This window comes from Aquarana catesbeiana, linkage group LG01 (genome assembly GCF_042186555.1).
Source record: "Aquarana catesbeiana isolate 2022-GZ linkage group LG01, ASM4218655v1, whole genome shotgun sequence".
NCBI classification, from domain to species: Eukaryota; Metazoa; Chordata; class Amphibia; order Anura; family Ranidae; genus Aquarana; species Aquarana catesbeiana.
The window spans coordinates 89599021-89627003 of record NC_133324.1 but is presented as its reverse complement, the minus strand read 5'-3'; the positions used below and the strand labels follow the sequence as shown (position 1 = coordinate 89627003).

Here is a 27983-nt window from a genome sequence, read left to right as displayed (position 1 = left end):
ATCACCTATAGCAAAGCCCCATGGACAGTCAGGAATATTCACTTCACAGGACCCTACATATTCTCTGTTGTTTCAGATCAGGGCTTTGGGAGTCACACCTGGGGCCCATTTCACATAGAGGCCCAGGTCATCTGACATGTGTTTTGTAGAGGGGTCTGCTCTTCAGTGCCAGACAGGTGACTTCTTGACCTGATCATGACCACTTCCAACCCAAGCAGGTTTACACTAGATACTGTAAGTTCTCTTTAGGATCCTGTAAATCAACACTTGTGCAATGTAACAAAAGTTATACCCATCTTGCCACCTGCACCCTGATCATGTACTGGCCCATGCTATACTCTTTCATACAGGTATCATGGATCCTCTTTCGATATCGCCCCAGGCAGAAGCAAAGCCCATACTTTAATACCATATATTCAGCACTTGTAGCTTACACTTGAAGATAGCAACATCTCTTCGCAGGCAATATAACAAAACCATTGTACCCAGCTTCAGTGGCATAATAAAAGTCTCCTGTCAGGGTTGTACTACAGCAACTAGCCCAACTCCAGGGAAGGCCCACTAAGGGCAAACGACTGCATTACTCCATTATGCTGCCTCTCTCTCTGTACAACTTCCACTTTCTAGCTAAGCACCACTTACCAATTTTTTTAGGATCCTCTCAGGAAGCGCAGAGCTATGACCTTACTTCCTGGGACACTATTAGCCCCTGCCTACACACAGATGGCAAAAAAAGAAATGGGGGTTCTAACCCTCCCTTAAGCTGGATACACACTATACAATTTTCTTTAGATTTTTTCCTTTAGATTTACCAAAACCATATAATAGGAGGTCAAACCTTAACAGTTTTAATTTGTTTGCAATCAGGTAGACCCTTGCGCTACATGGTTTTGGTAGATCTAAAGGAAATCAAACAACACAAGTGGATAGTGTGTATCCAGCTTTACACTATCCAAAATTAATAAACATGTTTTGCGTTTAGTTTTACTTTAATGGGACATTATGTTTGTTACTACAGTACCAGTGTTTTTTTTTTAAATACATTAAAGAAACATTTGTCTTTTTTTTACAGACTAAAAAATTCCTGCGGATATCAGGAAATGTACAGCTGGCAACATTTCAGATGAGGACTCGGGGTTTTGTTGTGTCCCCAACTTTTATTGATGATTTGAACAACCTGCCATCTTTTTATGACAAGGCAGAACATTTTGCCTTTTTGGAAATGTATGGCACTCATTACGCAGTCTCTGGAAACATTGGTGGAAAATATGATCTTGTATACGTACTAGATGATACCGTTATGAAAATTAAAGGTAAGCGTCACTCTAAAGCTAGCTATAGACATATGCCCATGGCCAGAAAAGCTCAGGAGAAATGGTGATTGAACAGTTATAAATTATTGTCCTCTATATTCTCTCTGTTGTGTAACCCCCAACATAAACCAGTGCTTGAAGGGTGTCTGCATGTGCCTCTCTCTTGGATGCTCCATAGCATAACCCTGAACACTTAGGCAATCCAAATGTCTATGTAATAAGGGACCATTAACATTGTTGTTGTTGTTCAGTCGTTTAGTTGTGTCCGACTCTTTTCGTGACCTCATGAACGATAGCGTGCCAGGCTTTTCTGTCCGCCACTGCTTCCCGGAGCTTGCTTATTTTCATGTTCAAAGTTTCAATGATGCTATCTATCCAACTTGTTTTCTGTTGTCCTCTTCTCCCTTTCCTTCCATGTTTCCCAGCATCAGGGTCTTTTCCAATGAGTCCTCTTGTTGCATTGGGTGGCCAAAGTATTCGAGTTTCAGCTTCAGGATCCTACCAGTGAATGTTCAGGGTTGATTTCCTTCAGGAATGACCGGTTTGATCTTCTTGCCGTCAAATTAGTTCAAAAGCATCAATTCTTCGGCGTCAGCCTTCCTTTTGGTCCAACTTTCACAGCCATAGGTTACTACTGGGACTACCATAGCTTTGACTTTATGGCATTTTGTAGGGTGATGTCTCTGCTTTTTATAATGTTGTCTAGGTATGCCATTGCTTTCCTCTCAAGAAGCAAGCATCTCCTAATTTCATGGCTACAGTCACAATCTTAGAGCCTAGGAAGATAAGATATGTCACAGTTTCCTTTTCTTCTCCTTCTATTTGCCAGAGTGTTGGGACTGGTACCATTCACATTACCATGTTGCATTAAATGGCACCCAACATATAAAATGCAACTGCAATACAGGACACCAAAGCACAAAGCACATTGGGTGACATTTATCAATCCTGTTGCAAGGCAAAAAAATGCTAAACTGGGACGCTGAGAAATATTGGAAGACAGATTTATTACCAGGTTACAACCTGAATCATAAATTCCACATTTGGCTGCCCTAAAGTAGCATTTGCACTTGCTAAATGAATCCCGACCCTGACCACTTCTTAGTGATGCATCTGTTGAGAGTGGAAATTTGTCTCATCTTCATTAATAAATCTGTCTTTGAATTTTGCAAATGGTCACTTAGGAATACAGATGCAAAGGTCTGTAAACATGTCTCAGAGACTGTGCTGAAGAAGATTTGCAACTAATTGTGTTGATAAATGTCCCTTGTGTGTTGCAGTGCACTGCAAAAAAAAGAATATACTGTATCAGCATCAAATTTAACTGCATTGAGAGCCCATTGAAAGTGAATGCACATTAAAGTGCCTTGTGGTGCATGTGTTACCACAGTATTTTCCATGGGGGACAGGCCCTAAAGAAACCAATGGAACCAGTTGCAATCGGATTGCATGGCCTCTTTTAAATGTACAAGCACATACACAGGGTATTGCAAAGGCCCTGGCTGGAAAAAAAATGGAGTGGATTATTTAGGTAGTCCTTCAAACTTCATAGTTGTTGGGGATTCTAAAGCTGATTGTATCCAGATTATAATATATCAGTGTATTGTGCTGCACTTTTAGAGATAAATGAATGTGAAAAAGATTAAATAAACTTGAAAAGTGCAAAATCGTTAAAAACAATATACAGTATCTCACAAAAGGGAGTACACCCCTCACATTTTTGTAAATATTTTATTATATATTTTCATGTGACAACACTGAAGAAATTACACTTTGCTATAATTAAGTGTTCTTGCATAGCAAGACCATTTACTGTTATCTCACATATATATTTTTATTATTATTATAGCCAAATTTACCACCCTAACTCCTCCCACAGCTTTTATACTACATAGACAAGTAATACACCAAAACGTGCGGATTGTTCCCGACTGGTGTGCTATTACTTTGTGGAATGTTTCGCCAAATGGTTCACGAAATAGCGTCGGTTTTGCGGCGAAATTGGTCCCATAGGAATGAATGGCGAAATGTTCAATGTCATTTAATTGGTGTGCTATTACCTTGTGGAACTTTGTGAAAAGCTGAAAAATACCAGTGTGCCCACGCCATGACACTACCACCATCATGCTTCACTGATGAGGTGGTATGCTTTGGATCATGAGCAGTTCCTTTCCTTCTCCATACTCTTCTCTTCCCTTCACTCTGGTACAAGTTGATCTTGGTCTCATCTGTCCATAGGTTGTTGTTCCAGAACTGTGAAGGCTTTTTTAGATGTTGTTTGGCAAACTCCAATCTGGCCTTCCTGTTTTTGAGGCTCACCAATGGTTTACATCTTGTGGTGAACCCTCTGTATTCACTCAACAAACTTGACTTTGACACACATACACCTACCTGCTGGAGAGTGTTCTTGATCTGGTCAACTGTTGTGAAGGGTGTTTTCTTCACCAGGGAAAGAATTCTTTGGTCATCCACCACAGTTGTTTTCCGTGATCTTCTGGGTCTTTTGGTGTTGCTGAGCTCACCGATGCGTTCTTTCTTTTTAAGGATGTTCCAAACAGTTGATTTTGCCACACCTAATGTTTTTGCTATCTCTCTGATGGGTTTGTTTTGTTTTTTTCAGCCTAATGATGGCTTGCTTCACTGATAGTGACAGCTCTTTGGATGTCATATTGAGAGTTGACAGCAACAGATTCCAAATGCAAATTGCACACTTGAAATGAACTCTGGACCTTTTATCTGCTTCTTGTAAATGAGATAGTGAGGGAATAACACACACCTGGCCATGGAACAGCTGAGCAGCCAATTGTCCCATTACTTTTGGTCCCTTAAAAAGTGGGAGGCACATATACAAACTGTTGTAATTCCTACACCGTTCACCTGATTTGGATGTAAATACCCTCAAATTAAAGCTGAAAGGCTGCAGTTAAAGTACATTTTGTTTGTTTCATTTCAAATCCATTGTGGTGGTGTATAGAGCCAAAAAGATTAGAAATGTGTCGATGTCCCAATATTTATGGACCTGACTGTATGAGTGCTGCCAGCATTGCTGTAGAGTTTGAAGGGGTGGAGGGTCAGCCTGTCAGTGTGCAGACCATACGCCGCACACTGCATCAAATTGGTCTGCATGGCTGTCATCCCAGAAGGAAGCCTCTTCTAAAGATGATGCCTGCAAACAGTTTGCCATCAAACGCAGCCACTGTGCCATCAAATGCAGCCACCGTGCCATCAAACGCAGTCACTGTGCCATCAAACGCAGCCACTGTACCCATAAATTGCCACCACTGTGCCTATTAAACGCTGCCACTGTGCAATCAAGCGCAACCACTGTGCCCATCAAGCACAGACACTGTGCCATCAAACGCAGACACTGTGCCCATCAAGCGCAGACACTGTGCCATCAAACGCAGCCACTGCACCCATAAATTGCCACCACTGTGCCATCAAACGCAGCTACTGTAACCATCAATTGCTGCCAGTGTGCCCCATCAATTGCTGCCAGTGTGCCCCATCAATTGCTGCCAGTGTGCCCCATCAATTGCCGCCAGTTTGCCCCATCAATTTCTGCCAGTTTGCCCCATCAATTGCCGCCAGTTTGCCCCATCAATTGCTGCCAGTGTGCCCTCCCACCTGGCACTTACCTGTCTTGGGTCAGTGCTGTCCTCCGAGTCCTCAATGTCTTCTCCCGTCCTCTTCTGCTATGATTGGACGCCTGGTGTCCAATCACAGCACCTGTCGCTTCAGCCAATCAGGGGACAGGTAACCAGACCCGGTGCACCTGATTGGCTGAGAGGCGTGTCAGTGTTAGGGAAGCGATTTACTTGATTCCCTAACACAGCACTACGTAAGCAGTGAATGCACAGCAGTGTGTCTGCTGTTTACCAATTTGAAAGCCTATTAGAGCCCACTTCCAAAACACCCCCGCCACTGTAATTCAGATGCCCTATTCAGGGGTCAGACACCTGAATAGGGGGCGGCAGCGGCGACAATTGATGCAATGCATGAATCTATCTATTGGAGACTGACGGGTGCAGGAGAGAGGGGGCGGCGCTCCTGCGCCCTCTATGGACGCACCGCCACTGATTCCATATATTTAAATACATAGTGTGATATCTCGCAGATAAACTTGAATAAACACACAGGGAGGTGTGGCAGTCCCTCTTAGCAGAAAAGATTGATATATAAGTATTTATTTTTACAAATAAATATCTGAATATATCTGAATCTGAAAAGTGTAGCATGCGTTTGTATTCAGCCCCTTTACTCTGATACCCCTAACTAAAATCCAGTGGAACCAATTGCCTTCAGAAGTCACCTAATTAGTAAATAGAGTACACCTGTATGTAATTTAATCACAATATAAATACAGCTGTTCTGTGAAGCCCTCAGAGGTTTGTTAGAGAACCTTAGTGAACAAACAGCATCTTGAAGGCCAAGAAACACACCAGACAGGTCAGGGATAAAGTTGTGGATAAGCTTGAAGCAGGTTTGGGTTATTAAAAAAATATCCCAAGCTTTGAACATTTCACAGAGCACTGTTAATTCATCACCCGAAAATGGAAAGAGTATGTCACAGCTGCAAACCTACCAAGACATGGCCGTCTACCTAAACTGACAGGCCGGGCAAGGAGAGCATTAACCAGAGAAGCAGCCAAGAGGCTAATGGTAACTCTGGAGGAGCTGCAGAGATCCACAGCTCAGGTGGGAGAATCTATCCACAGGACAACTATTAGTTGTGCACTCCACAAATCTGGCCTTTATGGAAGAGAGGCAAGAAGAAAGCCATTGTTGAAAGAAAGCCATAAGAAGTCCTGTTTGCAGTTTGCAAGAAGCCATGTGGGGGACACAGCATACATGTGGAAGATGGTGCTCTGTTCAGATGAGACCAAAACTGAACTTTTTGGCCTAAAGGCAAAACGCTATGTGTGACTGAAAACTCACACTGCACATCATCCTGAACACACCATCCCCACCGTGAAACATGGTGGTGGCAGCATTAAGTTATGGGGATGCTTTTCTTCAGCAGGGACAGGGAAGCTGGTCAGAGTTGATGGCGAGATGGATGAAGCCAAATTTAGGGCAATCTTAGAAGAAAACCTGTTAGATTCTGCAAAAGACTTAAGACTGGGGTGGAGGCTCACCTTTCAGTAGGACAACAACCCTAAACATACAGCCAGAGCTACAATGGAAAGGTTTGGCTCAAAGCATAGCCCAGTCAAAGTCCAGACCTAAATCCATTTGAGAATCTGTGGCAAGGCTTGAAAATTGCTGTTCACAGACGCTCTACATCCAATCTGACCGAGCTTGAGCTATTTTGCAAAGAAGAATGGGCCAAAATCTCACTCTCTAGATGTGCAAAGCTGGTAGAGACATCCCCAAAAAGACTGCTGTAATTGCAGTGAAAGGTGGTTCTACAAAGTATTAAAGCAGGGGGCTGAATACAAATGCACGCCCCCCTTTGATATATTTATTTGTAAAAAAATTGAAAACCATTAATCATTTTCCTTCTACTTCACAATTATGTGCCACTTTGTGTTGGTCTATCACATAAAATCTCAATAAAATACATGTATGTTTTTGGTTGTAACATGACAAAATGTGGAAAATGTCAAGGGGTATGAATACTTTTTCAAGGCACTGAAAATATCTACTTAAAGCATAACTAAACTCTCGCAGTCAACTTCATTTTTTTATTTGAATAACAAACATGTTATACTTACCTGCTTTGTGCAATGGTATTGCATCGAATGGTCCCAAATCTCCTCTTCGGGGGTCACCCGCCAGCAATATTGGCTCCTGCTCTAGTCCATGTGCCACTATAGGAAGCTGCTTCTTATGGTGGCACACATGCGGGCTAGCTTCTGAGCTGGGCTGTGTTTGTTTGTAGACACACACAGCATGGCTCGGCCCCATCCACCGCTCTTGGCTCACAGGATTTGATTGACGGCAGCAAGAGCTGTCCTTCAGGCTTTAGGGGGGCCAGAGTGTGGCCAGTGGGATTAAAAAACACCCTGGCTTCAGTGGGAGTAAACAATGCCCCATCATTGATTCTCCTGGGGGGCAAAGTGCCCCATTGCTGCTTTCAATGGAGGAATGGTGCCCTATTGTTGATATTTAGGGGATGAATATTCCCTTATCGTTAGTGTCTGTGGGAGAAATAGTGCCCTATCATTAGTGTCTGTGTGGAGAAATAGTCCCCTATCATTAGTGTCTGTGGGAGGAATAGTGCCCCATCATTAGTGTCTGTGGGAGGAATAGTGCCCCATCATTAGTGTCTGTGGGAGGAATAGTGCCCCATCATTAGTGTGTGTGGGAGTAATAATCAGTCCCCTATCATTAGTGTCAGTGCTAGGAATAGTGCCTCACCATTGGGATCAGTGTATGGAATGGTGCCTCAAGGGTCGGAAAAAGACAGACAAAGGGCCACTTCCAGCCTGCAGGCTGCACTTTGGAGACCACGGGGTTAGAGGATCTAACTGCCTAGGTAAATATGACACTAGTTTGATCACACAGTGCATTAAAAAGTAAGCTCAGCCAATATTGGCATGTCTGTTTATACCCTGCTCCTGCTAAAGAACAATCCAACAGCTGCCCCTACTCTATCTGCTATCTAAAGTCAACTGTAACATAAAAATGGAAATACATGATATCGCAGATCAAAAAGAATTCACATTCAACAGATTTTCTAAAGCTAGCCATACACAGTTAGCATTTCATTCAAAAATATTTTCAGATTTTTTGTTCGATTTTTTTTTTAATGGTTAATGAAGACAAATCAATGGTCATTTCCAACCATAATAACATGAAAAAATCAAAGGCAAGGGAAAGGAAAAAAATGATTTTTACTTTTTATCTAAACAACCTAAATTCTAATTGTTAATGTGATCCTCAGTCAGGAAAAAGGAAACTTCTTGTAAAGCACACGTGCTAGAAAAAGTTTAATCCGGAATTCAAACTTTTGTGGTCACAACCATCCAGTCCCTTTGCGGATGTGTCAAATAATTTTTTTTCAGTGGGTGCAGATTTTCAATTTTAATTTTTTTTTTTTCTATCATTTGAGCTTTTCCACCCCGACTAACTATGTAACTAATGGTAAGGAATATACAAAGTATATTATATTTGTAGCGCTACCCACGAAGAAGCCACTTGGTAATTTGGGTTCTTTGATCTGCACCTTGAATCCAGGAGTACCCTCAGCAGCTCTTGCACACCAGGTTGAGTGAAAGATACTGCAAGCACTTATATGAACACACAAGTGTGAATACCTTTTACTCGACTGTGAGTTAGTATCAGTAAAGCGACACAAGACCGTTTAGCGGTAAATGAACTCAATATATTAGTAGTATATTAGTAGGTTAGAACAAATGGTGGTTTGAGCATAAATAAACACACAGAAGGTAGGTTCAGACACAGTCTGCTAGACAGTATAATCACTATGCCAAGGTAACTTAGAATAGAGTTCTGTACCAGTAGATTGGGATTAACTCATGAATCAGCAAAGTCAGCAATAAACAGTGCATATAAGCATTAACCACAATGTGAATAATAATACAAAACTAGTCTAAAGTGCAGTCTAGGAGAATGGCTAGGATATGGTGCAATGTCCCCTGAGAGGTACCTTTTAGCACAAGCAATAGGTGAAGGTCACTGTGTAGCAGCTGTAAAGGGATAGTCTTTAATCCTAACTCTTCAGCTGGCTAGTGTTGTGGCCCAGTTGTACTGATGGTGCATATGAGAATAGCCCCAGTCAAGCCTGCAGATAGAAATAAGCCTACTACATGGCTGTATGGTCAGTTCCTAAAGGGCTCAGTCTCTCTCTCCAGCAGCAGATAGTAAATCCTCACAGCAGCAACTGACCAGTCCCAGCGATATTACAGCTCACCACACACAGTGATTAGTCCATTCTCTGCTATGTACCCAGGTTACTTTGGCTGTTGGCACTCCCAAACTCAGCACCCCAGATCCAGACATGCAGCAGTGATAACAGCATTGTGCACTCTCCAGTCTCCCTCACCGCAAAAAGGAAGCTATGTCCGGTACAGCCTGAGAAAATGCAGCTCTTTCCCCTCCTCCTGGCAATCTCTCTTTGGGAAATGCAGTTCAAAAACTCTTAATTACAGTAGTGTCCCTCTCCTCTTGTCTACAGTTCCCACAGTGCATTGCTGCCCGACTCAGTCTATTGAACTCCTCCTGCTCAGCAGCTTCCTCCTCTTGCTGATATAGCTGTTACCCATTTCAGCACTGCAGGGCAGGAGCTACAAAGTGCAGCTGCAGCCAGTGTTTCTCTCACTCTCCATTCCTAGCCAATCACCTGACTACAGATTGTATGTATCAAAAATTATAACCAAACTGATTACGAGCAGAACTTCATTGGCCAGCTTACCTATCAAGTAACATTTTTCTTTTTAAACACAGCTGTCACTGATACAGAAGTGGAAGACTGTCTCGGATTCAATCTTGGCTTAACCGTAGATGGTCCAGGAATAGAAGCCAATGCCAAATTAAAAGCTCCAAAATGTAAAAACATTATTGGTCATAAAGAGGGTAAGTACATATATCTCCTAGATGCCAATTAGTGTTTTTTTTTTAATGATCTTTGTTATCATTATGGATGAATTGTAGCTGCTATGTTGAATAGATGCTCTAGTGGACATCTACATACCAAGGAACGTGAGTAGCAGTCCCTATTATTAGCTTTGGAGATCATTTGCTTTGTATTGCATATGCACACCTCCCTGGCAGTCCATTAATAATGAACGGGCTGCCTAATACAATTCACGTTAACAGGTGCTGTAAATGCACCACAACAGAATGCTTAAAGCAGTAGTAAACCGCAAAAAACAAAAACCTGCAAGACAATAACATAATGTGCTAGTATGCATCGCATACTAGCACATTATTAAATACCTTAGAACGAAGCTCCCGCAGTGCGCCCGTTCACTGCTGAGGGAGCTGACATGTTCTCCCAAAGTTTCCTCCAGGATCGCTGGCTCCGGCGCTGTAAGTGGTCGGAGCCGCGATGACATCACTCCCACGCATTCGCGTGGGACCCCTCCATTCCGGCAAGTTCCGGCAGGGTACACCAAACCTGCAGAGCGCATGCGCTGCTGAAGTCAGCGGCTGCATGCAGGGTCAATATCTCCTAAACCATGCAGGTTTAGGAGATATTCTTTTTACCTACATATAAGCCTTATTATAGGCTTACCTGTAGGCAAAAATCACCCAGCAGGCAATAAAACCTCTTTAAAGTGGTTGAAAACTCTTACATACCCAGTAAAGTGACTGGCCTTAGGTGATACACAGAGATTAATCAAATCCTCCTACAAAAGTCGTACCTATCTATCTGCAGTCTTCTCATCTCTACAGCCGTTCAAAGTGTAGAATTTATAAAGCTTGTCTGAGTTGTCAGAAAAAAGGGGTCTGGGAGTTGAAGTTACACTCTGCAGAGCTCAGTTATCACTGAGAGCTGATTAGAGATTAGGGACATCCCCCCCCCCCCTTCACAAAGCACAAAGGAACAGAGCATGGGTGGAGGAATCTTCATAGTATTTAGGCAGCCATGGCTCTTGCGGATGCTGGCACTGCCAAACAGATGCTGTCAAGTCATTACCCCTTGTGGCAAGTTCAGTACTGGTTCTAATAGAGATTGGTGCGTCCCTCCAAGGTTTATTCTGTGTTCACGCTTTAAAATTGTGCGCGTCATCACAACAGCAACAAACGATGTAAATTTTATTATCCATAGGCGACACTTTAAAAGCCGTTACAGTTTACAACTTTAGATGTACAGAGCAGGTCTAGTGCTAGAATTGCTGCCCATGATCTGACGTTCATGGTGATACCTCACATTGGTGAGAAGATTGCTGTTTGCTTGCGTGCTGGACCAACGCACGCGTCCACCTTTGCACGCTAGAGAGGGGGTGGGGGGCGGGGCACTTTGAACATTTTTTTTTTTTCAATTATATATTATTATTTTTTTACACTGTTCTTTAAATTTTAATTTTTTTTAATTATTTACTTTTATTGCTATCACTAGGAATGTAAACATCCTTGTGGCAGCAATATGCATGTGACAGGTCCTCATCATGGAGGGATCTGGGGTCTATAAGACCCCAAATCACTCCTTTGCACTTGAAGCATTCAAAAGGCCAAGATCAGCATTTTTGAATGCTTTCAGTTTTCACAAGGCACGTTTACATGCTTGATCTAATATGGGTAAAAGCTAGGCCTGTCCACATGTATCAATTTATCTCCAACCTCTGAAGAAGCTGCTGGATGTATTGGATCTCCTGTTCTTGTGCCCCTGAAAATAGCACCACCTGGCTGGGTGGGGAATATTTATTGCAGATGTATATGCAGTACCCTGTTGCCATACCTGATATGAACAACAATAAAGACATACCAAACTGTTAAACTATAGCAAGAAATACATTGCAAATAGGTGAACAGTAGAAATACAGTATATAAACTGTAAAAACAAGCAATGGGTGTAGAGAGCAACTTGTTCTAAACCCCATGCTGGGGGCAATCCTAACTAAGGAGAGTTACACCACTCCAATAGTTCAGCAGACTGTATTATATTCTCTTCTGCTCGCCAGCTCATTGGGGCCCAACTGTTATGTTGGAGCACTCAGGATAATGTCCCTTTAAGCACTGACTGACAATGGCTCAGGTCATTGCTGATAAAGTCACTGGCCTATTGATACTTGTAGGCAACACTGTCCCTCTTTTGTCAAGATGTAGTGCAGGGTTTGGCTGTGGTTTCTCACAAACCTAATTTGTCAGCAGGTGGTCTCCCTCTGTATACTGGGTGAAGCACAGTACGTCCATGTCTGTAGCATCCTCCCCCTTGATCAGACAGAATCTTTGCCACTCTTCATTGTCCCAGAATGTCTGTCACCGCGCCTCTCTCCCTCTAAGGTGCAGGGGTGAGTGATCTATTAGCAGCCTGATGTGCACTCCATCACTCCACACTTCCAGAAAGGAACCACCTTTCCTCTTTGCCCCAGTACCTTGTGGGATTTACAGTTTACTCCTTCCAGCTCACCAAGCCAGCTTACTCTGTAAGAACTACATCTCCCACAATGCTTGCAGTCCACATCCCGTGTGCCTTTTGGTAGAGGGCAGGTGTTCTGTCAGAAAACTGCTACCCATCAGAACATGCAATGGAAGTGACGTTCCGTCACGGTCATCTTGGTACACCCACACTCGTCCGCAGTAAGCCTACAGTCAGAAGGTGGCAAGCAGACATCTTGTTACACCCACCGAAGTCTTGCATTTCACACTAATTTTTACCAGTAAACTGAGCTTATATTGTGAAATAAAGTATTTGGAAGTCCGTAAAAGTGTTATGATGTTGAATTTTCAAAGCATCGGAAAGCCTGCTGATCTCACAGGTTTGCTAATCTGACAGATTTTAAAACTCAACTTCAAAACAGTCTGATGGGTTTCAAAATACTGTATTTTACTATATAAGCTCAATTTATTCGTAAAAATAAGTGTGAAAAGAAAGACTTCGGTGGGTGTAACAAGATGTCTGCTTGCCAACTTCTGACTGTAGGCTTACTGCAGATGAGTGCAGGTGTACCAAGATGGCAACTTCGGTTGCATATTCTGATGGGTAGTCGGTAATCTGATAGAACACCAGTGTTCTGTCAAATTAGCCAACTCGTCATGCACTCCAACCACGTCACTTCCGGTTTCTTTAAACCATCAGTAATTGTAGATTTTGTCGAATTTCTGTTTGGGCACAACACTGGCAACCGTACAGATAGATTTAGCTGTTTTGACAGCACAGCGGCTAACAAGGACAAAGTTCGGAGGGGGCCATTTTGTTGGCTAGTATCGGTGCGGAGTGACAATCTCCGCTCATAATATCGTGCACTGGACTGTATTCGGTTGCCGGTGTTGTGTCCAAACAGCAATTCAGCAAAATCTCCAATTACTGATGGTTTAAAGAAACCAGAAGTAAAGTAGTTGGAGTTACTGACAAGTTGGCTAATTAGACGGAACACCGGCTCACCCCTGGCTGTACACAACACTACAATAAGAGTCTCCTCCTGTAGCTGTGCCCGTGTAAAAGTTTTCTCTGCTGCCAGACACTGAATCCTTCTCCTGTCAGTGCTGCAGACTGGGCTACAATGTATACTGAAGGATGATAAAAAATAAAAAAATGTGTTTGTGGGGATTAGTGCTAGCTGTGTTTGCAGAATGATGACTATTATTTGAATGCAACCCCTGCCCCAGTGCTGCCAGGCTGCTTTGTAGATAGACTTGTGATTTTGTTATTCTGACTCCTTTTTGTATCTTTACAGAAACACCAAATAAATTGGGTATCATTCACAAAGTCGTTTCTTTTGTTGAGGGAGGGGCAACAGCTGTTACCGCAAAATTAAATGCTAAACTTGAGCATGATGAAAAAATCGACATTAATGATTTTGTAGAATGGGCTGCTTCCATAGGAGACAATCCTGTGATTTTAAAGGCTAAGGTAAGTCTTTTTTTTTTAAATGTATTTCTCCTTCTTGAATGTCACAGAGGACTTCTACGTACTCCAAAATAATGCAGCAATTTGTATTATATTATATTGGAAGTCAACATTTTTTGTCTCCTCCTATCACCTCCTTCGTAGCATTTACTTAATGGCAATCTGTTGATTTGAAACAAAAAGGGTTTGGTAATCTATGAACTCGTCTGTGTGACTGCTACCCTTGTTGTTCTTTTTGCACCGTGAAGGTGGCATTACATTCTCCTTTCTGTAACTTTCAGGAGCTTGTTACTGTACACAATGGTATAGGAACAGAGGTTGTAGTAACTGCAACAACATCTGGACCCCTCTTCAAGCTAACTGCCCCCTTTACTGTCATGTCCTCAACAACACTTAGGGGTGTATTTATAAAAGAAATTCCAGAGCTATCGTGCGAAACTTCATATACATTTGTTCTGTGCGAATGCGGGCAACGTCAAATGTTACTAGGCTATTGTTACTCCGGGTCCGATGTTCTTCATTCATAAGAATAGTGTGAATCAGAAAAATACCACATTATAGCCAATAGATGGCGCTGATGATCATAGTCGTTATTTCTTTCCTATGATGATCAGCTCCATCTAGTGGCCATAATGCTGTATTTTCCTGATACATGCTAGGCTTCATGATTGACGACCTTGAGAGAAAATATCCTACGGTAGTAACATTTCCACACAATAAATGTATGTGCAGTTTCACAGGACAGATAACTTTTGGGTGGCCAGAACAAAGTGCAATGACTAGTGCCCTTGTGCCCCCCCAGTTCTTAGACAGATTACTTGACCAAGCGCAGGACCTGCGTGGGTAAACCAAACTCTGCACCATCCTCTTGCTTACCATCTAAGCACACCTCACCACACCTTTCGGTGTGCTCTGTATTAAAACTTTTGGTGTGAGGAGCAAAATAGAGATATAGCAAGAGACGAGTAGTGTACTTATGCCGTGTGCTGGGGTCTTTTATGTGCTTTTTTTCTACATCAGTTACACTTGGGTTCCCTTCATCAGGGCTAGAACAGCTGCCCCCTATATACTTTACAGTAAAATATATACAGAAATTATATATATAACGTTGTAAACTTTTCACATGTAATTGTATGTGTTATTATTTATATAATTGGTGTTTTGTTGTCTACAGATGTCACCAATTTATTCTCTGATCCCACTTGACATGAAGGAGTCATACAACAAGAGTCAACACCTGCAAAAAGCCATTCATGACTACATTGAGGAATACAGCATATGTAAATGCCAGCCATGTAGAAATGGCGGTACCTTGCTTGTGGTAGACGGTGAATGTTGGTGCAAGTGCACAAGCTACTTTGAGGGCGTGGCTTGCCAGACAGCAAAGTCTGCCCTATATCCATGTAAGTAAATGTAACTAGGTGAATGAGGCATTGGGAGGCAAAGGCACTGTCCATAAATTGACAGTTGTTTCAAGCTGATCTGTACTGAAAAATAGAAAAAAAAAAGTGCTAGCATTGAATTTTTTTTTTTGGTAGAAGAGACTTTTGTATGTCTTTTCTGCCAAAAAAAAAAAAAAATTTTTAAGACAACATTTTTTTTTAACAGTACAGTGTCCACTCCTGTCATCTGTCAGAGGCAGTGTAGAGGCAGGATTGTGAGACCCTGACCTGCGTTTGCGGGAGTTGAATCATAGTAGGCTGTACTATTGAAGAAGACATTGGCAGTTTGAGAAATTATTTGAGAGCATGACATTCTATTGCTGGAACATTGAAAAATCAGAGGTAAGATTGCCGGTATACATGGAGGCAGGTGCACTCTACTTTCTCCACTGCAGGTGGCGCCTTTCCCCAGCAGCATTGTGTTGAAGAGGAAGTCAAGGGGCACACAGTTCCTCCGGTTTCCTGGGCCAATGGGGAAGCATCCAGTTGGATGTTGCCACCCCATGTGACTCTGGCAGCCATCTTGGGTCAGGTAGAGCTGACTTAAGGCCCTGGCTCCCAGGGTTGGCACGCATTTTTAAAATGGTAGAGTATGGACAGGTCCCCCCGCCTGGTAGGGACAGTACTATCAGCAGGGAAAGGTTCCTGACAAGGAGGAAAAGCATAGGGCTCGCAATCTCTCTGGACACCTGCCTTTTGGGCACAAGATGGCCAGGTCGCATTCTTCCCCTCTCTACAGACGCTGACAGTCTGCTATAATCTGCTCTCTACACGCTGTTGGAACTGTGAGTGTTCCTGGCTGGGCTGCCTTCTTACCTTTTATACCATCCTTTTATTGCGTGTGTTATTCAGCTGCACCGCGCTGCACTCCACCTACACTTGGTGGCAGACTGCAGGATATGTCCCTGGCAGAGGGTGCGGAAGGATCCGGGCTCCAGCATGGCTCCACTAGAATCGGCCTTAGATCTTATACCGAAGTTCAATGGTTCATTTCCTTGGGAGACGGGCAGGAGAGACTGTAGACTAGAGAATGAAGCCTGCGTAGTGATGGTGCTACCAGAACTCCAATGAGTTACCCTGGAACAGACCAAATCTCTCCTGGAGGGTCTATCTGGGGAAAAGATACTGCTCCCAGAGCTGAGGCGAAGGTTCTTCCTAAGGAAACAGCAGGAGGCTGAGAACCTCACCCTTTAGGACACTTTCACACTGAGGCTGTGGGGAGGGTTTATAGTGCCCGCAAAGCGCCGCTGCCGAAACGCTTTGCAGGTGCTTCGGCAGCGGTGCCCATTCATTTCAATGGGCAGGGGCGTTTTAGGAGTGGTGTATTCACCGCTCCTAAACCTCCCCAAAGATGCTGCTTGCAGGACTTTTTTTTTAATGTCCCGCAAGCGCACCGCTCCAGTGTGAAAGCACTTGGGCTTTCACACTGGATTGACAGGAGATGCGCTTTGCAGGTGCTATTTTTAGCGCTAAAATGCATGTAAAGCGCCTCAGTGTGAAAGTAGCCTTACACAGTAGGAAAAGCAGAATGTACACCGCTTCAAGGCTGTCTGCAAATTAAAGATTTCTTGATACTGCTGTGGCAACAAGACTGGGTGCCTGCCAAGGTCCGAAACCTTGGAAATCCATGCAACAAAGAGAAAAGGCGGCACATCCAGAGATTTAGAAAAATTTGTTGGTTTATTGTAGAATCAAAGGATTAAAAAGCCTTACACAATAGCCATGCAGAACCAGAGGAGGTGCCTAGAGAAAAGGGATGTGTGTGGCTGTGCTGACATCGCTGACGCAGACCACATATTAAGGGATCAGTTCATAACGGGCCTAAAGGCTGGCCCAGCCTAGAGGGCCTTACAAGAGAGGGTAAAAGCACAACCCACAATGTGGTGGTGGATGCATTTGCGTGGGAGCAGGAGGCTACATATGCGATGGTGGCAGTCACCAAGAAATTTGAACTTGCATACTTCAAAGAGGAAGATGTTGGCAGGATGGAGGCTGAATTAATAAACAGAAGTAAGGGAGAGAATGTAAATAGGTGATCTATACGCGAACATGTACAAAGCACATGAGAGTAAAATGTGTAGTCTCTCGCCGTTGGGTTACAGTCGCTACACCGGTAAGTCATGCTGGTGTAGTAACCTCACTATCTGATGACGTTGTCTGGGGGGATGTTTCAGTATTGATATGGATTAGACTTATCTAAGGTGTGGTCGAAATGGATATTGCTATCTCCTTCCTTTATGACATGGCCTGCCATGTGGGGCAATAAGTGAAAAAATCCATTTGGCCTGCTTTAGGAGCAAATGAGGGTGATCATATGTTAGTTGATTTTCCCTGCGACTAAGAGCTATGTACCTTCCCGATCTCTTATGATGTCACGTGATGTAACGAAAACTTTTTTGGACTGAAAAATCGCCACTCCCCGCTTTTTCTCTGGATTGTTAGCAACACAATGTAGAGTATTTGAGCACAACTACCTTTCAACAACTTCCCCTTTGCTCTCTCCATCCCATGCATAAATAACCGGGAAAGAGACAGAAGAGTAACCCACCTTGAGTGCCATTTGAACACTTAGTGAATCCTAATTCGTTTTTAGTAAAGCAAAACTAAAATCTCTCAATCAACATATTTTTTAATCCTTATGCCGCTAGCATTAGTAAATAGGAAGGTATATTATATTTACTTATTTTAAACTTTTTTTTTTTAATATTTCCTCAATTGGTCAATATGATGTCATACATCCCAGGAATTTTCATGGGCATTTTTTTTCTTTCTTTATGGAGAAGAGAAGGAGGGGCTTTCTCAGCCAAGCACACTCTCCTGTCTGTATGTCTGAGCTAAGGGCGGATGGATTCCAAGAAGTAACTGCTACATGAATCATCTGCCCTTACTCAAGCTGCTGTAGAAATGCTAAGGGGGTGTATTTCAAAGTGATTTCTCAACAAAATAAAGCACAGATGAGTTTTCTTTGAATCTTTGAAATGAATAAAATAGCATTTTCTGTTTTTGGTACTGAGCTACAGTTATGCCCTGTACACACGATAGGATTTTCCGTTAACAAAACCGTGGATTTTTTTCCCCAAGGATGTTGGCTCAAACTTGTCTTGCATACACACAGTCACACAAATGTTGTCGGAAATTCCAAACGTCAATAACACGGTGACGTACAACACGTACGAAGAGCCGAGAAAAATTAACTTCAATAGCCAGTGTGGCTCTTCTGCTTGATTCCGAGCATGCGTTGACTTTTGTGCGTCAGAATTGTGTACAACACACTACTACAGTCCCCAGTTGAAGTCACGAGCGGTGACGTAACGCGTAGGGCGTGGCAGAGAGTTGACTATACCGGAAGTCACGTAAGGAGGCGCCTTGGACGCCGCTCCTTCCTTTCATGTGAATTTTATTTTGTTTTTATGTAAGAGACCACCTATTTTTATACTCAATAAATTGAATATTTGAAATACTACACCATCAGAGGCCTCCTCTCTCCTCCCCCTCCTCCCACCGGGCTGTCACAGCCTAGGTGGAAAAATTCCCAGTTTATCTTTATAGGTGCCTGATAGTAAACAGAAGGGAACGCTGCCTGTATTACTACAGAGAATAACATACATTGTTGCCAGTTGTTTCCATCCCTGAGGTGCCTGATAGTAAGCAGAGGGGAACGCTTCTTCTACCACAACAGAGAAAGACATACATAGATGCCTGTTATTTTCATCTCTGAGGTGAGAGTTTAGAGAGCCTGGTCGAGCCGCCAGTTTTTTATGAAGATTATTACTATCATCATTATCTACACTTACTTATTTTTTCTATGACCACCACTGTTCACGAACTATATATGGTCATCTTTATGAACTGTTTTTTTCTGATATATCCGTCTATTGGAAGTTTTTCTACACTACATCGTTTGCTTCTTTGCACCTTTGCTGCATATGTCTTGCATTTTTGCACATTTACTTGATTTTCTTGAATGTGATTATTTATTGTGATTTATCAATTTTCAGCACGGTCACTCTACTTGATGCACTTTATTTAAGAGTTGCTTCCTTTTTTTTTTTTTTCACACTCACTTATCATTAGTGCTAAATGTGAATTTTATTTATTTATATGATAGATTTTATGCGCAAAATCCTTCTATCCCTATACACTACTACACTACTACAACAAGTTTTGTTGTCGGAACATTTGACAACCTGCTCTCAAACATTTGTTGGCAGAAATTCCGGCAACAAATGTTCTATGGAGCATACACATGGTCGGACTTTCCGACAACAAGCTCACATCCAAAATTTGTTATCGGAAAATCCTATCGTGTGTACAGGGCATTAAGGTAAGGCTCTTCATCCCCTTCTAATCTGAGTGTTTTTTTCTAATTTTTGTAAATGTTTGTATGTACAATTTTTTAATTTGTGTTCATTTATGTTTGTAGCTCCAATTTTAAAAAATACTGTGTACTAGAAACATGATTCTAGTTCCTATATAAAGGGGCAATAAAAAAAGAGAAAATGGCGCAAGATGTCATCAAAACATGCAAAGGAAACAATAGCCAAAATAAAATAAAATAAAATAAAATCCCAAATGTCCACAATGTCCAGAGGAGACCGTATGGGGCAACAATAGGCATGTAAATTATAATGATACAAAACGCATGTGCGATATGGCTAGGAAGTCCCAAATTAGCAAGATGTGATAAAAGGTCTAATGAAGATGGTACTGAACACCAGCGGCAGCTCCCTTGGGAGTCGAAGCAAAACTCTGGAAGACAATAGTGGAAAAAGACACGGTGCGCCAATCTAAGTGCAGTATCAAAAAACGTGATTTTAATGTAAATGGTAAAAACAAACGGCCAAATGGCTACTCACAATGGTTAAATTAAAATCAGGCACATAAAAGCATGTAGATGGCCCAGAGATGTCATGTCAGCTGCTCCCAGTGCAGGATCCAAGGGTGTTCCAAGGTGCTAGGGGGAGGCTGTCCACAGTATGTGATCCTCGGCTGGTGGGTGCTGGGCTATGGGAGGAAGTATAAGACCCAAATGTCCGTAAGATGAAACCGGCGTGTGATCGAGCACCAAACCAGGAACAGGAAACAGGAATCGGATGGACCAGCGTGGAGCGCAACTGACACTGGAGGGAGAGCAGCGGAAGTGTCGTATGGATGTGTCAGATGACGCATTTCAATGCATCCGCATTTTCCTCAGATCTCTAGAGATCTGAGGAAAATGCGAAAATGGGCCATCTACATGCTTTTATGTGCCTGATTTTAATTTAACCATTGTGAGTAGCCATTTGGCCGTTTGTTTTTACCATTTACATTAAAATCACGTTTTTTGATACTGCACTTAGATTGGCGCTCCTTATTTAAAGGGCAAATCACAAAATAAATTATTTTTTAACCCTAAAATTTGTTGTTGAAAATTTTAGTTAACCCATATTCGTTTATATAACTCCTTCTATCCCTACCCTTAGCTTTTTTAAATTATAGTTTTTGTAGCATTGATCTAAAGAGCTCCAGTATGGAGGGACTTTGGCATCCTTCTTTGAATGCCAGAGGACCTTGTCCTTATACTGTATATACAGTATATCTCCACTAGTAACTTCAAATCAGCCAGCAACTTTCAACACTAGTGGCAACCTATGTCAGCATCCACCTCGCCTGTCCTCTTCACCAAACCGGCAGACTACAGTGTACTGCCCCAGCCAGCCTTTCTCTATGGGGCCTAATAAAAAGAAATGTACTTACAGTACATACCTAAGTGGAAAACGCAACACATTCTATTTAACTTGTAACGTTCAATTCAGAATTTCTCTTATTGATCAATTATAATTTTTTTTTCACAGCCTCTACAGCCATCGATGGACATTGGAGCTGCTGGAGTGACTCATCTCCCTGTAGAAAGGAAGAAAAGACGCAGACGCGTCAGTGCAATAACCCACCCCCACAGAATGGCGGTAAGCCATGTGCTGGAGACAGGGAAAGGAAAATCTTGTGCTGAGCTGAAAAAAAAGATCTTATATTATGAAGGCAGTAAGGTCTCTGTTTGAACGAGTCAATCAAATTGTAAATGTATTACTTGTGTAACATACCAAGGAAGAAGGAAAGAGAACATGCATAGATAACCTTGTACCTTTGTAAGTAATAAACAAACAATAAATATGCATTGAGATACAGCTTCTTGTTGTTTCATGGTTTGACAAATAAAGAAATAAATCTCAGAATGTTTTGTGTGTTCCTGTTTCGGGCTAGAAGGGAAGGAATGTATAAGATATCGTGCATTAAAGTTAACCTGTTGCTTTTCTCAGCGCAAGTTCACATCATCAGCTCACAAAAAATAGCTCCCAGTTGGATCAACTCCAGACAACATTTTTTTTTTTAAACTTTGAACAGCTTTGGGAAGAATTTACATTTCTCTCTGATTTTAATTCTGTCTTTGACCCCATGGGGAAGATTTCCACTTCCACTCTGTTCTTTAGTGCTCCAACGAGTAAAAGGGGGAGCAGTCACCACCGGGAAAGGAAAGCAGCAGAAACGTTATCAAAAGTTCTAACCCTTCCCGACTCTACTAAAATGTGTTTTTCTCTTTGTAAGTGTCCCCCATTGAGAGATTTCCATTTTTGTCGGTATAGTGGTAATATGTAATAAAAAAATGCCGGGTCATTCGGAATTTGAAAATTAGTAAATTTCTGGGCAATCATTTGAACCATTGCCCAGTAAGAAGTCAACTTAGGGCACGTCCAAAATATATGCAGGATCGTCCCTTTATCTGTACCACATCGCCAGCAATGCTCTGACGCATCTGGAAAGATAGCATGAAGTCGACTTGGTGTCATATACCATCTTGTAAATATCTTATAATTGGTTTCCTGTATTTTAGTACAGATTGAAGATTTATAGGAAAGCTCAATCATATTTTGAATTTGTAAACCAGTAAATGTGTGATGCAAATCTGTATTCCATTTTAACACACAGGCCAGTTTTGGTTGCTCCCTAGGGGAGTTAAGTAACTTATACATCTCCGAGAGGACGTGAGACAATGGTTCTGTTCCCGAGCAATGTTCCTCAAATTTAGTCAAATGTCTAGTATATGCCTGCAGGTCTGGTATAGTCTGAAGAAAATAATATAATTGAGCTGCATTCCAGAACGCAAGTTGGTAGGGGCCCCCGGGGTCAGTCAGCTCCTTCATATTAGGCCATCTATCTCCCGTCACAAACTGTGATGCAATAGTTCGCTCAGTCTCCCTTAGAGTCAAAAATTGCGTGGTTGAAAGGCCTGGTATAAATTTGGGGTTCCCAATTATCGGGGTCAATGGAGATGTCGTTGTCGTTTGTTCCGCGTATGTAACAGCATGTAGGCATTGTTTCAAAGTATTCCCTATCAAGGGATGAGATTTTAGATCTGGCGGCACAAAATCCCAGCACCACAGCACCCTCCCCAAAGGTATTGGGGATTGGCACTGTTCTACTTGCACCCACAACTTCAGGTCACTATGGCGTTGCCAATCAATTACTCTACCAAGTTGAACTGCTTGATAATATCTCCTGACATCTGGCAACGCCAAGCCACCATATTGTTTTGGTAAGGTTAATAAGGTGCGTGAAAGACGTGGTTTCTTATGTGCCCAGACAAACCTTGTAAACAATGCCTGCAATAAGAAAGCGGTATCTGTATCGGTAGGGCCTGAAATAAGTATATAAATTTTGGCAGAATGCACATCTTTATTAAAATACACCTACCGATCCAAGAATGTAAATTAGCGTGCCACATGGGCACAGTGGCTGCATAAGATGGGCACAAGTGGCTGCATATGATGGGCACAAGTGGCTGCATATGATGGGCACAGTGGCTGCGTTTGATGGGCACGATGGCTGCATATGATGGGCACAAATGGCTACATATGATGGGGCACAGTGGCTGCATATGATGGGCACAACAAGTGGCTGCATATGATGGGCACGGTGGCTGCATTTGATGGGAACAATGGCTGCATTTGATGGGCACAATGACTTCATTTGATGAACACAGTGAGGCTGCAATTGATTGGGGGGTTTCAGTATTTTACTGTTTGTTTGCGCCCCCTCAAAAATTTTGGGCACCAGCCGCCACTGAGTGTGAAGGGAGTCTGGGCATACACTGTGTGTGAGCTGATTGGAGAAAAGGCACATCCCCACCCCCCTCCACATAGGCAGAGGAACAAAGAAAATTGCAGAGCTGTGCTGTGAATAGACAAGCTTTCTGCATATCTACCTCTAAGTTTCCTTCCTGACACAAATTTACATCTGCTTTTATCTCCTGTGTCAGAGAGCTTGTCAGAAGTTATCATGCTGAATCAGTGGCGTAGCGTGGGTTGTCAGCACCCGGGGCAAGGCAAGTAATTTGCGCCCCCTAACCTGTGGGCTTTTAGCACCCAAGAATGGGGGCCCAGGTTCCTCCACTCACAGCCTGAGCCTCTGATTGGCCTCCTGCAGCCTTTTATTAATGGTTAGATCTGAGATATAACAAAAAGAAGAGATAGTGCACCGACCTAGCGCATTACCACTGGTAGCGTTTATTAAAAAGTAAAATAACAAGTAACATACTCACAAACGAGCTTGAAATACAGGCATGGACATGGACTGCAGGTATGCAGTAACAAACACCAGGATAAAATGGGACCGGACATCAAGTAGATGCGGCAACGGCTAACGCGTTTCGGGGGCGAGCCCCTTTCCTCAGAGCCAAAGCAGGTAGTGACTGCTTACAGGTAAGAGCTCCTCTATATATGTTGTTTCCTCTTTGTAGTTTTTGAATGCCCAACATTCTGAAGAGGGCTGCAAGACGCCAGATATCACACACTGGATATCTAGACACTTGAGCGCAGGAGAGAGATTTTTTCTCTTTTGGTTACAGATCTGAGATATCTCTTTGATTACAGTAGTCAAAGAGATATCTTCTCAGTATCAGCCAATAATAAAAGGCTGCGGGCAGCCAATCAGAGGTCTAGGTTGTAAATAACAAGGAGCACCTTATATACAGCAGAGCAGGCAGCCAAAAGTAACCCAGATGTAAGGGTTGTGCATATTATTTAATGCTAGACATACTACAGGAGACAGTCAGAAACTGCAGGCATACTACAGGAGATGGTCAGAGACTGCAGACGTACTACAGGAGATGGTCAGAGACTGCAGACATACTACAGGAGATGATCAGAGTCTTAATGGAGCATTGTTAAATACTACTTGTGCATTCTGCGCAGAGTGCAGAGTACAGGAGTGCAGTATGTACAGAGTTCATGAGTGTACTGCGTACAGGGTACAAAGATCAGGAGTGTGCTATATACAAAGTGCAAAGATCAAGATTATGCTACGTACCAAAAATCAGGAGTACCCTATATACAGAGTGTAAAGTTTAGGAGAGCGCTAGGTACAGAGTTCAGAGTGCAATTCATACAGAGTGAAGAGCTCAGGAGTGTACTGCATACACCGTGCAGAATTCAGTAGTGAGCTACGTACAGAGTGCAAAGATTAGGAGTGTGCTAAATACAAAGAGAAAAGATTAAGATTCTACTACGCACTGAGTGCAAAGATCAGGACTGTCCTATGTACTGAGTGCAGGATTCAGGAGTGCACTACATACAGAGTAAAGAGTTCAAAAGTGCAAATAGTTCAGGAGAGCGCTACGCAGAGTGAGCAGAGTTCAGAAGTGCACTGCATAGAGAATGCACTGCAGAGTTCATGACTGTGCTACATACAGATTGCAGGGTTCAGGAATGCATGTCTCACAGGACAGTAACTCCCCTTCTAGTACAGAGCTCTCCTCCCACCCCCAAATCCTCTCTTCCCCACCTACAAAGTATCAGGAGAGGGGCTGCTACAGAAGTGCAGCTACAGCTTACAGTAGGAGTGCAATGTTGTTAGGTGGGGAGAGGGGGCATTAGTGCAATGAGGGGGTATAGGCAATAATATTGGTGCTAAGTTAATAGGGCATTGATGCTAAATGGGGGGTGGGGGGGCAATGTACTAATTTCTAACTTGGGGGAGAGTTGGAACATTGGTGCTAAGTGGGGGGATGTTTGGGATAAGTGAAGAGAGAGGGGTTACTTGGGATAAGTGGAGGATATTGGGGATACATGGGAGGAGAGGAGAAACATTTGGGATAAGTGGCGGGACAGGAGGGACATTGGGGATAAGTGGGGGGAGAGGAGGGGCATTGGGGATAAGTGGGGGGAGAGGAGGGGCATTTCGAATAAGTGGGAGGGGAGGGGGGACATTTAGGATAAGTGAGGATAAGTGGGTTAATGGGGATAAGTGGGGGGACAGGAGGAACATTGGAGGGACAGGAGGGACATTGGGGGGAATGGGAGGGACCATGAGGATAAGTGGGAGGACAGGAGGGACACTGAGGATAAGTAGGAGGAGGAGAGGGACATTGAGGATAAGTGGGGGGAGAGGAGGAACATTTGGAATAAGTAAGAGGAGGGACATTGGGGATAAGTGGGGGGACAGGTGGGACATGGGGGGGGGCACGAGAAGCATTGGAGGGACATTGGGGGGGACAGGAGGGACATTGGGGGACAGAAGGAACATTGGGGGGACAGGAGGGACATTGGGGGGGGCGGGAGGGAGATTGAGGATAAGTGGGAGGACAGGAGGGACTTTAGGGGAAATGAAGAACATTGGAGGGACATTGGGGGGACAGGAGGGACATTGAGGGGACAGGAGAGACACTGAGGATAAGTGGGGGGAGAGGAGGAACATTTGGGATAAGTGAGAGGAGAGGAGGGGCATTGGGGATAAGTAGGGGGACAGGAGGAACATTGGAGGAACAGGAGGGACATTGAGGATAAGTTGGGGGACAAGAGGGACATTGAGGATAAGTGGGGGTACTGGAGGGACATTGGAGGGACAGGAGGGACATTGGGGATAAGTGGGGGACAGGAGGGACATTGGGGGACAGGAGGAACATTGGGGGGGACGGGAAGGACATTGAGCATGAGTGGGAGGAAAGGAGGGACATTGGGGGACAGGAGGAACATGGGGGGGCGGGAGGGACATTGAGGATAAGTGGAAGGACAGCAGGGACATTGGGGGACAGGAGGAACATGGGGGGGGCGGGAGGGATATTGAGGATAAGTGGGAGGACAGGAGGGACATTAGGGGACAGGAGGAACATGGGGGGGGACGGACGGGAGGGACATTGAGGATAAGTGGGAGGACAGGAGGGACATTGAGGATAAGTGGGGGACAGGAGGGACATTGGGGATAAGTGGGGGACAGGAGGAACATTGGGGGGGAGGGACATTGAGGATAAGTGGGGGGACAGGAGGGACATTGGGGGACAGGAGGGACATCAGGGATAAGTGGGGGACAGGAGGAACATTGGGGGGGGACAGGAGGGATATTAAGGATAAGTGGGAGGACAGGAGGGACATGGGGGGGATAGGAGGGACATTAAGGATAAGTGGGGGACAGGAGGGACATTGGGGGACAGGAGGGACATTGGGGATAAGTGGGGGGCAGGAGGGACATTGGGGATAAGTGGGGGGCAGGAGGGACATTGGGGGACGAGAGGAATATTCGGGGGGGAGGGAGGGACATTGGGGGACAGGAGGGACATTGGGGATAAGTGGGGGGCAGGAGGGACATTGGGGGACAAGAGGAATATTCAGGGGGCGAGAGGGACATTGGGGGACAGGAGGGACATTGGGGATAAGTGGGGGGCAGGGGGGACATTGGGGGACAGGAGGAATATTGGGGGGGCGGGAGGGACATTGAGGATAAGTGGGAGGACAGGAGGGACATGGGGGGGACAGGAGGGACATTGAGGATAAGTGGGGGACAGGGGGGACATTGGGGGGCAGGAGGAACATTGAGGATAAGTGGGAGGACAGGAGGGACATTAGGGGGGGACAGGAGGGACATTGGGGATAAGTGGGGGGCAGGAGGGACATTGGGGGACAAGAGGAATATTCAGGGGGGGCGGGAGGGACATTGGGGGACAGGAGGGACATTGGGGATAAGTGGGGGGCAGGAGGGACATTGGGGGACAAAAGGAATATTCAGGGGGGGCAGGAGGGACAGGAGGGACATTGGGGATAGGTGGGGGGCAGGAGGGATATTGGGGGACAAGAGGAATATTCGGGGGGCGGGAGGGACATTGGGGGACAGGAGGGACATTGGGGATAAGTGGGGGGCAGGAGGGACATTGGGGGACAAGAGGAATATTCAGGGGGGCAGGAGGGACATTGGGGGACAGGAGGGACATTGGGGATAAGTGGGGGGCAGGAGGGACATTGGGGGACAGGAGGGACACTGGGGATAAGTAGGGGGCAGGAGGGACATTGGGGGACAGGAGGAATATTGGGGGGGCCGGGGGGACATTGAGGATAAGTGGGAGGACAGGAGGGACATTGGGGGGGCGGGCGGGAGGGACATTTGAGATAAGTGGGGGAGAGGGTGATGCTCTGTGTATGAAGTGTACATCTGTTTCACATACTGCAGTTCACTTGGTCAGGAAGATCCGGTTCCCCGGAGATGTTATCATTGCATGTGGGGTAGAGCTGGACTGGCTGCCGCACTGTAGAAATGGGAGATCCAGTCCAGAGCGGCGGAGGAGAAGACGGCGGCGGTTCACACAGTAAGGCGGAGGCGGGACTCCTGGAGCAATCCTGCCCTGCCACTGCACGTGACCCCGTTCATCCAATCACCGGGCACCCGCTGCCCATGCCAGAACCTGGTGGCCGGAGCACAGCCAGTGACATCGTCCGTACACAGTTA

At 44.2% G+C, this 27983-nt stretch overlaps 1 protein-coding gene across 1 annotated transcript in view; it reads left to right on the top strand.

Annotated features, from left to right (window-relative positions):
- C9 (complement C9) overlaps positions 1–21448 on the top strand; it is a 54200-nt gene extending 32752 nt beyond the window's left edge. The window contains exons 7-11 of the mRNA XM_073621599.1: positions 1073–1313; positions 9726–9854; positions 13622–13797; positions 14969–15197; positions 21071–21448. Coding sequence (XP_073477700.1) covers positions 1073–1313; positions 9726–9854; positions 13622–13797; positions 14969–15197; positions 21071–21225 — 930 coding nt within the window. The 3' untranslated portion in view covers positions 21226–21448. The remainder of the gene's footprint in view (positions 1–1072; positions 1314–9725; positions 9855–13621; positions 13798–14968; positions 15198–21070) is intronic.
- Positions 21449–27983: the final 6535 nt, after the last annotated feature.